At 56.6% G+C, this 14,538-nt stretch overlaps 6 protein-coding genes across 6 annotated transcripts; 3 read left to right on the top strand and 3 right to left on the bottom strand.

Moving 5' to 3' along the window:
* Positions 1-714: 714 nt before the first annotated feature.
* PUNSTDRAFT_137873 (uncharacterized protein) lies at positions 715-1,361 on the top strand (the record flags this gene model as incomplete). The annotated part of the gene is made up of 4 exons (XM_007387532.1): positions 715-846; positions 907-1,011; positions 1,071-1,121; positions 1,182-1,361. The coding sequence occupies 4 exons, from the start codon at positions 715-717 to the stop codon at positions 1,359-1,361; spliced, it is 468 nt and encodes a 155-aa protein (XP_007387594.1).
* Positions 1,362-1,678: 317 nt separating this feature from the next.
* PUNSTDRAFT_137874 (uncharacterized protein) lies at positions 1,679-2,221 on the bottom strand (the record flags this gene model as incomplete). The annotated part of the gene is made up of 2 exons (XM_007387533.1): positions 1,679-2,108; positions 2,148-2,221. The coding sequence occupies 2 exons, from the start codon at positions 2,219-2,221 to the stop codon at positions 1,679-1,681; spliced, it is 504 nt and encodes a 167-aa protein (XP_007387595.1).
* Positions 2,222-3,182: 961 nt separating this feature from the next.
* Positions 3,183-5,041, top strand: PUNSTDRAFT_107489 (uncharacterized protein; the record flags this gene model as incomplete). Its single annotated transcript, XM_007387534.1, has 7 exons — positions 3,183-3,340; positions 3,411-3,687; positions 3,748-3,921; positions 3,977-4,174; positions 4,235-4,303; positions 4,359-4,507; positions 4,561-5,041. The coding sequence occupies 7 exons, from the start codon at positions 3,183-3,185 to the stop codon at positions 4,646-4,648; spliced, it is 1,113 nt and encodes a 370-aa protein (XP_007387596.1). The 3' UTR covers positions 4,649-5,041.
* Positions 5,042-5,430: 389 nt separating this feature from the next.
* On the bottom strand, positions 5,431-8,047 carry PUNSTDRAFT_122512 (acetyl-CoA synthetase-like protein). The gene is made up of 5 exons (XM_007387535.1): positions 7,507-8,047; positions 6,542-7,449; positions 6,097-6,437; positions 5,648-6,028; positions 5,431-5,582 (listed from the first exon to the last, which is right to left on the bottom strand). The coding sequence occupies exons 1-5, from the start codon at positions 7,917-7,919 to the stop codon at positions 5,562-5,564; spliced, it is 2,064 nt and encodes a 687-aa protein (XP_007387597.1). The 5' UTR covers positions 7,920-8,047; the 3' UTR covers positions 5,431-5,561.
* Positions 8,048-9,195: 1,148 nt separating this feature from the next.
* On the top strand, positions 9,196-11,441 carry PUNSTDRAFT_137877 (FAD/NAD(P)-binding domain-containing protein; the record flags this gene model as incomplete). The annotated part of the gene is made up of 10 exons (XM_007387536.1): positions 9,196-9,724; positions 9,784-9,869; positions 9,924-9,946; positions 9,998-10,041; positions 10,091-10,780; positions 10,843-10,848; positions 10,908-11,046; positions 11,106-11,238; positions 11,294-11,347; positions 11,403-11,441. The coding sequence occupies 10 exons, from the start codon at positions 9,196-9,198 to the stop codon at positions 11,439-11,441; spliced, it is 1,743 nt and encodes a 580-aa protein (XP_007387598.1).
* Positions 11,442-11,797: 356 nt separating this feature from the next.
* On the bottom strand, positions 11,798-14,232 carry PUNSTDRAFT_137878 (cytochrome P450; the record flags this gene model as incomplete). The annotated part of the gene is made up of 14 exons (XM_007387537.1): positions 11,798-11,870; positions 11,933-12,025; positions 12,096-12,277; positions 12,359-12,596; positions 12,648-12,680; positions 12,737-12,756; positions 12,811-12,957; positions 13,020-13,176; positions 13,249-13,290; positions 13,390-13,575; positions 13,682-13,833; positions 13,893-13,936; positions 14,008-14,095; positions 14,161-14,232. 14 exons carry the CDS (start codon positions 14,230-14,232, stop codon positions 11,798-11,800), a joined length of 1,527 nt encoding a protein of 508 aa, XP_007387599.1.
* Between the last annotated feature and the right edge of the window lie 306 nt (positions 14,233-14,538).

The raw sequence follows: 14,538 nt of genomic DNA on the forward strand, positions 1-14,538 counted from the left end.
TTTCCTCTTTCTGAGGCGTATTTAGACTACTCTGACCGTCTAATCCATGCTATGTGATCATGATAGGGTAGTAGACAGTCAAATGTGTACATAAACAAACTATTACACTACCAAAAATATTTAAATACTAATATGGGTCAGTTCTGAGTACTGGGAAAGAAACTAGCATATCTAAGGATCGGCTACTATGATTGTAGTCACGCAAGTTGTACTCTATAGTAATTGTGAGTGGCTATCTATAGACCACATTCGTGTTTCCCGCATGCATTCTACGCGTCTCGCACCTAATCACTTTAGGGGCGGGACAACGGCCGCCTGAGCCATTTACTTTATGGGATTATACCTCCCTCCTTCGCCCCTGGAGCACGTACCCGGGTAAGAAACTACACCTGTCCAACTTCATTATACCGTCTATCAAGATGGCACGATATCCTAGTGTCTTGTTTCCCGCAATCTACTACGCTATTCAATACGGGTTTGCAAGTATTCTCCCTGGTAAGCACACCACCCTCTGCAGAATGCGTCATCTATCGTCCGCGAAACCTCATTACCACCAAGCCGTTACAGCCGCCGCTGTGTTCAAAAATCGATTTGGGTTCACAGTCCTTCAAACGGGGCTCGCTTATGGACTTGCTCTGTTGATTGGGGGGTGTTTGGGTGAGGTATATGGAAGGTTGACTCTATCTGTACAATGCCTCACGCTTATCCGTAATTATGCCGCAGCTTGCAGGAGGCATGGTCATCGATGCAATCTTGAAACGCAAATCGCGGAGTGTAACAGAAGAACATGACCGTCATCCAGAGGCCCGACTGCAAGCAATCTGGACCGGAGCGATACTCGTCCCTGTACGCTGTCCATCGAGAGAGGTTTAGTTTTCTAAAGCGTATTAATATGTCGAATTCAAGGCCGGATTGCTCATCTACGGCTTCTGCATCGCCAAAGATGGGGTGCATTGGTTGGGTGCTGTCATAGGTATAGGCATCGCCTGCTTCGGTTTGCAGGTCATCACGGTCAGTTGCTCATGCTCAGTGCCGTGAAGGTCGAGGCTCTCTCACGCACCTTGCCATAGACGATCTGCTATACATACTCCATCGACTGTTATCAGGAACACGCTAGCGAGGTGACTCTTCCTCTGCAACGTGAATTGCGCAGATCATAGCGCTGACGTCCGTCGTCACAGGTCTCGCAATTGTTCAATTTTATTCGTCAAGAGATTGGTATGACGTTCGCCTTCTACGCCGTGATTTTGGGGGATCGCATCGGGTTTCAGTACGAGATGCTCATGTTCGCGGGGCTTGGAAGCGGCGTCGCCTTGGCGCTCATGCTCAAGGGAGCTCGCTGGAGGGCACGCTTGGAGTGATCGTGTTATACGGCTATACTACTACTAGTAGAGTACACGCGTCCACGCCAAGAATACTACCCTCGCTCACCTACTGAGCAATGGTAGCGAATGCATCGCCCGTTCACGGTGTGAGTGGCGGCAAATACCATGCTCTTTCGCCCTCGCGTCGTTCTTTCTCCGCAACTGTCCAACCGTTCCCGAGCCAATAATTGTAATCTGGATTGTCTCAGGCACGAATGCAAGACGCTGTGGTCTCCGCTTGAACCGCGCAGCGCACTGCAAGCCGCTATGTCCCGCGCCCACTTCCGAGGGAAACGATACTTCAGGAGGCGCCGCTATTGAATACGTACGCTGCACCTACGTATAACGACCTCCGGCTCCCGCTCTATCTGCTCGACCTCGCGCGTCCGCACCTCGCCCCAGGTCACCGTACGCTCCTCGTAAGCGTACCCGCCTCCTTGGTCCTCCTCGTGCCCGCTGATTTCGTCCAGCATCATGAGGACCGTGTGCGCCTTCCACTCCCCCTCCGAGTTTTGTACGAGGTTGTCCAGCCCGCGGCACGGGCCAACAGCGTTGTGGAACGCGAGGGCGGTTTCTACGGTGGGCACCGGGCGCCCGGGCACGAAGGACGGGAGGATACCGCGGTCTCGTTCGAGCGCAAGATTGCGCACCCTGGCATTGGAGAGTGTAGGCACCAGATAGGCGGAGATGGTGGGGGCGCTGGGAGACGACAAGCCAGGGCTATGCCGGCATAACCGGCTCCAACTGCGCGTAGTCTATTCAGCCGCAGCACAATACACGAACATGATCTCGAGGTTGATCAACTCACTGACGACGATGCGAACTCGTCTGTTGTGATCAATCGGTTCTTCTAACATCCTTGAAGACGGTCTGTGCCTCCTAACATCGGGGTCTTGCGAGCTTACGTCGCAGAGTAAGCGGCGCAAACACAAGCACAGTCTGACATCCTTATGGCGGAAGATTAAGTGCCGGAGATCCAGTCATCAAGTACCGAAGCGCCGCGCAACAACGAAGGCGTCAGACCGTGTGTACCTCGCGTTACTCGAAGAACGGCTTAACGGGCAGTACATCCTTTTCTGGGGAAATCCTCGGCCCTGAATATTGACCGGGTGACCAGTAAAGAAAGCCAAGTAAGGAGTATTTGCTTTGGTTCGGTCGTTCCACATAGGGCAATTCCAGAGAAGTGCAACATTCGTAACAATGAGGCTACGCTTATGTCATCAGTCCGGTTATCATCTTTGCCGGCGGTTACCGGTTACCGATCGTTCGCTTTGCTTGTTTTCGAGACGATGGTTCTAGCTGGGCCAGTCGTTCAAAACATGCGTCCCTGAATCTTCAACTACGTTCTTATGGTATCGGTACCCATAATATCTGGTTGTAGCCATCTCAGTCCCTTCGGCCTTGATTGAAGGATGAAGCGAAGTCGTTGATGGAACGAGGACTAATCCTTGCAACCTGGGTCTGGCTATTTGTCGCAAATCGGACATCTGCTGGAAGGCTTCTGCTCGTTCTCTCGGGATTCCATCCCTTGAAGACGCGGTCGTGTGCTATCATACGCCGCGCACCGAAGTGAGCACCAATACACCTTGCCCCGCTCAATGTCACGCTGCATGGCCATATGACCTTGATTCGAGATTGCAAGGACTCACTTCGGACCTGACACCTGCAGACCATGCACGGAATATCTTCGGCGAAGTGAACCCCCCGAGGCATCATTGACGCCGCTTCGCCTCCGACTTCGCGGCGGCGCGCCATGGCGTACGTGATCGTATAAAATGCTCATCGAAGCCTCGAGACTCATTTCAGCTTACTTTCAAGATGCGGCTCTGCGTGATATGGACATTGCTCGCGATCATATCGACCGCACATGGAAGCCCCCTCATTGACGCGACTAAGGACCAAACTGTGACGATTTCGAACACGCACCCTCTTATCTTTTACCATGGACGCTGGGACAGTTCTCCGGGTACATGGTGGTATGTCTCCCCCAGCCTTTCACCGTCCCCCCCCCCCTAAGCATCATTGATTGAGCGAATTGTCGCATAGGGCAGATTCTGGGCTCAAGCTGAACGTCCAGGATTTGTCGGCTTTGACGCTCAACCTCGGCTCGCACACGACATCGCCTTTGGCCTCAGTAGGCGTGTCCGTTGACAACTCGCCATTCTACCAGGTGAACGTCTCGGAGGGCGCTAACGTCATTCCGCTTTCCGCGCCTTCATCTCCGGATTTCGAGGGGGAGAAATCAGGCTCAACGCTCGTGAGGATAAATGTCGAAGGCTGGCAGAACAACCGCATCAACCTGGAAAGCATCACGCTGAATAAAGTATATCGCAGATCAACTGATGTGTCGGACACGCCGAATCTGACCATATTTTATCACCAGGGCGCAAAGCTGCTGCCTTACGAGCGCTCTAAACTCGCGTTCCAGTTCATCGGCGACTCGCTTTCTGCGGGCCAGTACCTTCCCCATGGCGTAAACCAAGCGTGGCCCTTCCTCACAGGCGAGTTCTTCGGGGCCGAGCATAATATAAATGCCCAACCAGGCGCCACGCTTAGCGTGAGTCCTTCAAACCTCTATTGTACTGGATAAGTCACCCAGACGATCATCGCAGGATATCCCGTCGTACGGTAACGTCCACGGCGTGTCCTTCGAGTTCTTCAGAACGGAGGACACGGGGTACTATTACACGACCGACCACAACTACACCACCCCTTGGAACTTCGCACGCGACGTACCGCCCACGCACGTCGTCGTCCACATCGGTGCGAACGACGCAAGCCAGAACGTTACCGACACCGGGTTCTTCCAGGCAGGTCGCTCCCCATGAAACGTGATGCCCCAGACCCCAACCTGACATCTCTTTGCGTAGGTGTACGACAACTTCCTGACACGATTACGGACGCTGTACCCAACGCAACCGGTCTTCGTATTCACCCCTGTAAGCGCTGTACACTTCATCCTGGAGCAGTGGCGCCTAACAAAAGTCGGATCAGTGGGGCTGGCCGCAACCCGATGGCCCTAATAGCTATTACTACGAGACCGTCTATCCAGAAATCGTCAAAGCCCGGCACGATATAGGAGACAGAAACGTCTTCCTTGTAAACACCACAGGATGGGTGACCTACGAGGACGTGTTCCCTGGGTACGTTGATCTCTGCAGGTCAGCATATGTTTGCTCATCGGATATCTACGCAGAAACATACACCCGAGCGTGGCAGGTCACATCAAGATCGCCGGCCTGTTCGAAAAATGGCTCGAGAACTGGGGGTTGAAACAGGTGTAGTTGGCGAGACTGTCGCAGAAGCCACATTAGATAAATGATATAATGTCTGGAAGAACCAGCAGCACTGGCGTGGACGCCGATCCATATGACCACTGGTCCGCATGCGTGAAGGATCGCGCCGGAACAATCGAGGCTCGCTGGATATTGCGAGCCTTGATGAGGCCGAGAACCTCGCGACCGCGACAGTGCCCCACACCTCGTTCAGCGGGGTAACGAAGACTCCGCGAGCCGACTTGACGGGGAGGCTGAAAACTCTCTCGCTGGACTTGAGCTTAGGAATTGGCGTAGTGCCGAAGTCGGAGCGGTATACTAGCACGGGACAATCACAGCCAAAGTATTTCATTACAAACTACATTTGTACAATTTTCTTTATGATGATTTATACTTCATCCTCAGATTGCTGTCCAAACGTGGTTTGCACTTACAACAAAAGTGTAGTAATATATTTGAATATGGTAGGTGACCTTCCATACGTAGACATAATGTACTTCTCTATTTCAAGTAAAGATCCAATTTTGACGGGGATTTTAACAATTGATATCGATTTCCATAAAGAAAAATGTACAAACGTAGTTTGTAATGAAATACTCTGGCTGTGAATGCCGTTGTAGTATGAGGCCGCCTCGTGAGGAGAGAGAGCACGCTGAGACATGACGGCTGTGTTGCAGGTCCACGACGAATCACCATGAATAGGGGAACTAGGCGAGGTAGGGCCCCGACACTCGGAGCCCCTGGGCACTGAGTCCAGCAAGGACAAATAGATCGAGGTCTAGACCGCACATCGGGGATAGCAGCGTATGAATTCTGGGAGACCAGCAGTATTAACAGGAGACCGTGATATCCTACATGCGATGCGATTGTTCAAGAGATAACAGAACAAAAAGATGTACGCCAAGACATCAACGAGGACATTCTATTGGTTCTTATACGCCTCCTGTGAACCCAGCAATCGTCAAACGTCATCCTCGAACGAAATCAACTGAAACCCTCAAAACATACCTTGATCTCCTTCTCGAACTTCTCCGCCACCTTCTTCCGCTGCACCTTCTGCGCCGCGGTCACTATCCCGTTCTCTGGCGTCCACTCCTCGTCGCTGAGCACGACGGCCTGGAGGAGCTCCATCGTCTTGAACCCGCTCTTCTTCCCCGCCGCGTTGCACTCCTTCATCACCAGTTCGCTCACGCGCGCGTCATGGCAGAGCTCGCGCAGCGGCGCGTCCGCGTTGACGCCCGTTAGGGACTTGAGCGCGTGCCTGAGATGGTGCTCGTTCGGGACGACGATCGCGATCGGCTGCTTGGCGTCGGTCGTCGCGTGCACGCAAATGTTGGACACGAGGTTGCACGACTTGTACGTCGCCTCGAGCGATTCGAGCGCGATGTACTGTATGCGCATGGCCCCGCGTTCGGTCAGAGAACAATCCACACCGTAACGTGCGTGGCTGAGCTCACCTCGCCTCCCTGAAGCTTGACCAGGTTCTTGATCCGGTCCACGAGGCTCAGCGTCCCGTCGGGGTTCCACCGGCCGACGTCACCCGTCCGAAGCCAGCCGTCTTTGGTGAAGATCGACTCGTCGTTGTTGAGGTCGTCGCGCTTGTAGTATCCCTTCGTGACCGCCGGCCCTCGGATGCACACCTCGCCCTGGGGCGGGTTTCCCTGGGCATCGTATCCGGCCTCCTTCACGTCCAACAGCTTAATCTCGATCGCCGGCACCGGTAGCCCAACCGATCCGTACTGCATCAGCTCCGGCGGGAGGATGGCGCACATGCCGCACGACTCGGTCATCCCGTACCCTATGATGATGTCATCGAACGACAACACACACAAAAAAGCGATAATAAACCATAATGAGACACGGGGCAAAGAATCACATGCGAGATGTCTGACCGATACTGACCTTGCAAGAGCTGGACCAGCGCGAGGTTGAGGAACTCTTGCGTCTCCTTGCTCAACGCCGCACCACCGCTCAGCGCGAGCCTCAGCCGACCGCCCGTCGCCGCCTTGACCTTGCTGAGCACGACGGCGTCCACGACCTGCGACAGCCCCGGCACCTTCGCCCTCTTCACGGTCAACGCGCCGGAGAACACGCTCTTGGTCACCGCGCCGCCGCTCTGGACCTTGCCGACGATGCCCTTCCGGATCAGCTCCCACACGGCGGGAACGCCGACCATGATCGTCGGCTTGAACGCGACCATGTCGCCGGAGCAGCCGCGGACGGACTGGTCCGTCAGCGTCTTGACGCGGCCGTAGCCGATGGTCATGCCGACGAAGTAGAGGCAGAGCTCGACGATGTATTCGAGGATGTGCGCGAGCGGGAGGTAGGCGAGGAAGGCATCGTCCGTGTTGAAGTGGTGCCCGAGCAGCTTGTACACGGCGCCGACGGCGGCGATCGCGTTCGAGTGCGTGATGACGACGCCCTTCGGCGCGCCGGTCGTGCCCGAGGTGTACATGATGCACGCGACCGAGGACGGCTTCGGGAACCGATCTTTGGTCGTGTCGGGGGAGAGCGGCTTGCCACGCGCGCGGAGCTCGTCGATGGTGAGCACCTGGATGTTCTCCCTCGTCTGCCGGATGGAGTCGAGCACGGCGGGCTTGGCCTCGCCGGAGTAGATCACGATCCGGAGCGAGGGCGTGTTGCCGATGACCTTGGCGAGGACGGGGAGGAGTTCGGCGTCGGTGTAGACGCCGACGCAGTTCGGCTCGTTGAGCGAGTGCGTGAGGCCGGCTTCGCCTAGCGAATCATAGGCGGTCGCGATGGCTGTGGAGATGGACGCGCAGGCGTGCGCGACGAGTTGCCAGTTTAGGCTGAACGGTGCGCCCATTCAGTAGCCGTAAAGGGAGATACGCGCTCGTCGGACGCACCTGGTAGACGCATAGACGTTGAAGATGTCGTCCGCGGTGACGCCGAGGTCGACGAGCCCCCTTGCGACCTCGGACACGGCCTCCTTGACCTCGAGGTAGTTCAAGTACTTGTAGTCGCTCAGCTGGAAGTACTTCCACTTCTTCGTCTCCTTGACCTCCTTCCCGCCGACGTGCTTCGTCACCTCCTTCTCCTCCTCGATGATGTCGACGACGTCGCGCCAGCCAAGCGCCTTCTTCGTCCCGTGCGTCCGCGCGGCATAGAGGACGCAGTCGTGGATTGTCTCGATGCCCTCGAGCGGCTGCTCGATGAGCTTGTCGGCGCAGATGGCGAGCCGGCGCGCACGGCTCTCGCCGGGTTGCGCAGGCGCGCCTACCTCGACGGAGCCTGCGCCAAAGTTCACTTTAGTCGCCATGGTTATCGCGTGTACTGTCGTGGTGCTGGTGAGAAGTAGAGGGTATAGAGCAGTAGGAGGGAGAGGAGGAGGAGTAAATTAGAACGATGTATAGGGCTGTTGCGTGGCCGGCGCGGAGCTGTTGGCCTTTCAGCCGTACGGACGCGACGCTAGCGTCAGCCACCGAGGTGACGAAATGTGGGGTCGCCCGACTTTCAGACTCAGCTCGTTCAAGCTTGTTCCGCTCCCCTCGTCCTGCTTGTTCATCGCCAACGCGTTACCTGCCCCGAGCCCAACGTAATAGTGCTACTGTGCCTAATCGAACGCGACGTGAAAGCGGCTGCGACCAACAACCAATCCGGGTGTTTATGGCGGCTGGCTAAGCGCCGTTAGCGGCGGTGTACCAACCCTACTTCCCCGCCTCGAAAGCGAATGACCTGCGGGTCGATTCAACAGCTTTGGGAGATGTCTTGTCTTTCATATAGCATATCTGATGACTGCATTCTGCCCGCGATCGACTCTGGGCACTCCTATTCAGCAGGCAAGGGCATCATGGCATTCTTGGCACTGTCACCGGTTGGTAAGTCCATGGAGCTGAGACTGCTAAACGGCTACGGGATTGAAAAGTAAAGAGCGCATTATGAGTGCTCTGTCTCTGCATTCCGGGTATGGTAGACGAGAGCGCTGAGCCTCGCAACACTCCACGCAAGGTAACTGTCCTTTAGAGATCAGGCTGTCGAGCAGCATGGGTCATGATTACACATTCGACCCCTTTTCCTCTTACTTCGGAAGGAGATAGCTAACATGGAATATGACCCGCTTTACAGCACAAGATATGTTTCTATGCCTGTGTCATCCTCTCAAGGTCACCTTAGGTATACTATGCGCGAGAACTCTCATACTATATCCGATGCTGATAACAAGGTACCCAGAACTTTTCTTCGTTCAGATAAGTGGCTCACAGTCTGCAGGACTCCCAATGCCTACCACTGCGAATAACCTAGATATCCCGTTTTCACGATAAGAGCTGCGAACAGCATCGGCACCGAATTCGTGCACGCATCGCAGCCCTCACCTATCACCGGACTCCCAACCATCCAAAAATATCCGCGCAGCAGAAGCTTCTGAGATTCTCGAGTTATAGTACGCTCTCACATCGCTATATGTTGTACCATCGTGGCCTCACTTTAACAAATTAGGTGACCCGCGCATCGGAACTCTGAGAAACCGCGTCCGGTGATAAACACGCAAGACCAGCCGCTTCCGTGAAGGGCACGACCACCAGCAAACATTTATCATGGTCGCCGGCACCGATGCTGAAGCTCTGCAAATCTCGACCTCCTGGATTGCGTCCTTGGACAACGCATTCGCCTCCAACGATGTAGACGCGATCGTCTCCCTATTCCTACCCGACGGCTGGCTGCGCGACCTGCTCACCTTCACCTGGAGCCTCCGCTCGCTCCACGGCGCCCCCACCATCTCCGCCTACCTGGCGCCTACACTCTCCAATGCCAGGGTGCGCAATCTTGCGCTCGAACGAGGCCGCGGTATCCTCCCGTCCTTCGTGCCCGGGCGCCCGGTGCCCACCGTAGAAACCGCCTTCGCGTTCCACAACGCCGTCGGCCCGTGCCGCGGGCTGGCCAACCTCGTACAAAACTCGGAGGGGGAGTGGAAGGCGCACACGGTCCTCATGATGCTGGACGACATCAGCGGGCACGAGGAGGACCAAGGAGGCGGGTACACTTACGAGGAGCGTACGGTGACCTGGGGCGAGTTGCGGACGCGCGAGGTCGAGAAGATAGAGCAGGAGCCGGAGGTCGTTATACGTAAGTGCAGCGTACGTATTCGATAGCGGCGCCTCCTGAAATGTTGTTTCCCTCGAAAGTGGGCGCAGGACATAGCGGCTTGCAGTGCGCTGCGCGGTTCAAGCGGATGGGTATCCGGGCGCTGGTGATCGAGAAGAACTCTAGGGTGGGTCGTACCATGGACCACAGACGATCGCCTACGCTGATAGTCCGCACTCAGGTCGGCGATAATTGGCGCCAAAGGTTGGTCGAGTTATGATCTGCGCCGCCGTAGCTTATACCATACATATCCAGATACCCCTCGCTGAAACTGCACACGCCTCGGGCGCACCATCAATGTAACATGTCCGTTGCTTGAGGATGTCTACGCTGACTCGGATGATTCAGTTTTGTACGCCTCGTTTCCGTCCACGTGGCCCACCTGGACCCCGCGCGACAAGCTCGCCGACTGGATCGAGTCCTACTCCAAGTTACAAGACCTCGTCGTCTGGACGAACTCGCAGATCCTGCCCGTACCGACATACGACCCGGCCGTCAAGCGCTGGACCGTCCAAGTCGTGCGCGAGGGATCCGAGCGCGTCCTACGCCCCGCGCACATCGTCCTCGCCACCGGCACGCTCGGAGACCCGCTCGTACCCACCATCCCGGGCCAAGCCGCCTTCCCCGGCCCCGCGATCCACTCCTCCTCTTTCCCCGGCGGCCAAGCGTATGCCGGACAGCGCGTGCTGATCGTCGGTGCGGGGACGACCGCCGCGGACGTCGCGCAGGACCTCGTCTACCGCGGCGCGTCTTCGGTCACCATCCTCCAGCGCTCGTCGACCACCGTCGTCTCGATCGCGTACAACACCGAGAGGCTGTTCAAGCGGCGCTTTCCGGAGGACGTGCCTATCGGTGTCTTAGACCTCCGGAGCGCGGCGACGCCGCTCGGGCTGCTTAAGACGATCTTGCAGGCGCAGCAGGCGGAGGCGAGGGAGTTCGATCGGGAGATGATCGAGGGCTTGCATCGGGCAGGGTTCGCGACGAATGATGGGCCGGAGGGGGCCGGCCAGTATTGGGGCGTATTGACCAGTTTGGGGGGTGAGCTTTTGACGGTGCTGCCATCGGCGTTCGCAAAGGTGTCTGACGTCTGTTTTACCTAGGATTCAGTCAGTGACCGTGACCAAATGAACATTACTTTACAGACTCTGACACGTGAGGGGTACAGCGGTCGACGTGGGATGCGCGGCGCTCATCACGGACGGATTGGTCAAGATCAAGCATGGCGTGGATATTGCCAAGTTGGAGGAGAAGAGGGTGGTTTTTGGCGACGGATCCGAAATGGAGGTAGACGCCCTGATCTACGCGTGAGCGCCTCCCTCACAGGCGAGCGAATTGATCTTAAACCTCTTCCTTGAATATGCAGAACGGGGTATAAGAACATCCGGGACTGCGTGCGCGAGATATTCGGGAGCATCATCGACAAAACGTCGCCGGTATGGGGGGTAGATGAGGAAGGCGAGCTCCGGGGCTGCTATAAGCCTTCCGGACAAGAGGGTGTACGGTGTTATATCTAAACAGGCGGTAACATACTAATGCCAATCACCTTCGCAGCTTTGGTTCGCTGCAGGGGACTTTTTTGGACCCCGCTTCTACTCTAAACAACTTGTGGGTACCCGTTCATCGAGCCCGAGGCCAGGATGATTGAGCTGCTATGCAACAGGCGTTGCAGATCAAGTCACAGCTGCTCGGGATCAACTGAGAGCTTGTTATGCTATGATGAGAGGACGTGGAATGGGTAACCCAAAACTCATCGATTCTTGCGTCCGAGTGAGAGTCGAGATTGACAGAGGACTATGTACTTATCTGACTGTAAATCCTAATTATGGCCACGATCTTAACCAGAATGACAAGTCGCCGATCACAATGACCGTAAGGTCACAGGATGCCTCATTTGAGTGGACATCCGTGTCCAAGACGATCCAGATAAAAATTGATTACGAGAGACAAGCGCATGCTTCAGCATGTCTGCAATCCAACGATAGTAGTGACACAGCTGATAGAGCGAGCCTTCAGATCTATGTACGGGATTCTTGGCAGAACGACAAGGTTTACATCTTAGTACGGGTTCTTCTCGAAGACGAGTTCCACCTTGTGCCCTTTCGGTTTCAAGATGAGAAGGTCAACGTCCCTGTATCAGCGTAGATCGCATTAGCCATGATGACCAGCAACCACGTAGGAACGAAAACATACTTCATCGTCTGGTGGGTCGCGTGCGGCCCCGGCTTGAACTTGTACCGCCGGACGAGGTTCGCGATCACGGTGTAGATTTCAAGCTCGGCAAACCTTGAAAGAAATAGCGGTCGGTTAAAGACAGACGGAACGGCGCCGAGAACCTGAGGGGGGGGGGACTTACGGCTGTCCCTGGCACGAGCGCACGCCCGTCGACCACGGCATGTACGACGCCGTCAGTTCCGGCGTGTTCTTCACTTTGAGGACGCCGTCTACCTCTTCGAGCCAGCGGGAAGGGTCGTACACCTCCGGGTTCGGGAAGAACTCCTCATCGCGGTGCATCGCATAAGACAGGCAGCCTATCGTCTGCCAGCGATCCATTTCATTTATCAGCACCCCCGAATGGAAAGGCGAATAACCCGTTATATCGAGGCTGAACGTGCTTACCGTCCCGGCGGGCAGATAGTGCCCTTGGTGCACCGCGCCGCCTTCGGGGACGACGCGGGGCAGGTAGATCGGCGTCGCCGGGTAGCGCCGCAGCGCTTCCTTGATGACGGCGGTCAGGTAGGGCAGTTTCCGGAGCGACGCCAGGTCGGGGAACGCGCCGGGATCGGGGAAGGCTGCGATGAGCTCGGCGCGGAGCGTGTCGTAGACGTGCGGGTGGCTCGCAAGCGCCCACATCAGCCTGGAGGAACGTCAACGGGCTACCTTGGCGCGCAAGCAGGGGGGTACGGACCACGACAGGGTGGTCCCGGTGGTGTCTGTGCCGCTGTTCGAGATAGCCCGTCGGTGCGTTGAATGCAAAACGGGCCGTGTAGGACTCACGCGATGATGTATGTGACACACTGCGTAAACAGGTCATCGATCAGCGCAAGGCGCAATATAGAAACTATGCGCACCATGGACACGAGCATCTCTTCGGACATACTCGTTCCGGTCACCGGGTCCGTAGAATCATACAAGTGGGCGATCATGTTGTAGCGCCCCTTCTCTTCGCCGCTTCCGCCACCTCCCTTCTCGTACTCCCTTATCAGGTTTTGACCAAACTGAGTGCAAGCCGCGTCATCAGACGAGAGAAAACCCAGGAGCCCGTGGTGCTCGAGCGTACCTCCAACAGGCGCTCCTCCGCCTGGACGATGTTCCGCAACGAGTGCACGGGGACTTTTCGCAGCGCCGCGTACACCCAGGGAGGAACCGACATCTTCATCGCGATCGCCGTCACGGCCAGGTCCATGTCGACCATAAACTGCGGGTTCTTGCCGGAGCTGCAAGCGGAGACAGAGACACGGTCAGGAGTCACCGATCCCGCGTACAGACGGAAACGCACGGCGACTCACGCGAGCGCGCCAAAGTCCCTCCCGAAGGCAGCCTCTCCCAATCTGCGTCGCGGAGATCGTCAGAGAGACGTTCATTCTAGTAGGGGAGGAGGGAGGGGAGGGGGGGGGGGTGGAGAGAGAGAAAGAGAGAGAGACGTTTACATGTCGAACGCGAAGTGGCGGTTGACGGGCCACATATCCAGTGCGCGGCCGCAGGATATGCTGTCGTCGAGCACGCCGAACAGCTTTTCGAGCGTCGTCACCAGGGGCTGCTCGAGCGATCGGAGGCTGTCGCTCGCGAAGAGCGGGTTGGTCAGGCGGCGCATCCGGCCATGGGCGGCGGGTTCTCTGTGTTCGCACGCAATCACGAAATCGCGCGTCAAAAGCGTCGTCAAAAAATCGGGGTTTTTTTATAAATTATGTGTCAAGATAGAGAGAAAAAGGTCATACTCACGTCACGGATGTGATGTTCTGGAGGTCGTGCAGGCGGGCGCGGGTGACGCGCGCGTCCTTGCGATACTTGTGCGTCGTGTAGATCTCTTTCAGGTCTTTGGGACCGCGCACCGCGACGGCGTTCGGGCCTATGCGCACGATGGGGCCGTACTCCTGCGCAGGAGGATCAGCGGGCACGAACGGCGTTCGCGCAGGTGTGGAACCACACGCACGTTGAACGCTTCGTTGATCGCCGCCGCGCTTCGGGACTGTATGGCTACAGACGAAAAAAAAAGAATCTGAGCGAGCGAAGAGGTCGTAACGTGCGAGTGACTATGGTGTGCGTACTGTTCCAGATGAGCCAGATGTCCGTCAGGGCGGCGAGTTTGGGCCCTGGTATCTTTCTCAACGGAGATAGAAAGAAGCGTCGGACGATCTGCGCCGGAGGAAGGTCAGCGAGCTGCGGCGCGTTCAGGAAGGATTCGTCGCGCGCTCGCTCACATGCGCTACCAGAAAGAACGCTCCGGCAGTCAAGGCGACCGTCGTCGGGCCGTAGGTAGCGAAGAGCGGCATGGGTGGTGAAGGTGACGGAACGGGGCGACGCGAAGATATAGCGCGTATATATAGAGGGCCCCCCATAAGCGTCTCCGCTAGGGAGTCTCACTCCGCGCTAATGGTGAGTGCCTGTCCGAAGAGTTGCCTTTTAGTGCTAAGCTGGGGTGGTTCCGCCGCAATCGCGTCTATGCTAGGGACGGGCGCTTACCGCGAAAGACCCGAGTGCCCTTGGTGATGCTACAAGTTGCGCTTTGCAATAAGACGCTGAAGGACGCGGAAGCGGGGAGAAATGGGACCGCAACGACATCGCTTCGTATGTCTGGA

Source organism: Punctularia strigosozonata, assembly GCF_000264995.1.
Source record: "Punctularia strigosozonata HHB-11173 SS5 unplaced genomic scaffold PUNSTscaffold_14, whole genome shotgun sequence".
NCBI classification, from domain to species: Eukaryota; Fungi; Basidiomycota; class Agaricomycetes; order Corticiales; family Punctulariaceae; genus Punctularia; species Punctularia strigosozonata.

Coding starts and splice junctions, on each gene's coding strand:
- PUNSTDRAFT_122512 (XM_007387535.1), bottom strand. CDS start 7,919: ATGGCGACTAAAGTGAACTTTGGCGCAGGCTCCGTCGAGGTAGGCGCG. Junction 6,029..6,096: donor TCAAGCTTCAGGGAGGCGAG/GTGAGCTCAGCC, acceptor ATGCGCATACAG/TACATCGCGCTCGAATCGCT. Junction 5,583..5,647: donor AGTTCGAGAAGGAGATCAAG/GTATGTTTTGAG, acceptor CTGGGTTCACAG/GAGGCGTATAAGAACCAATA.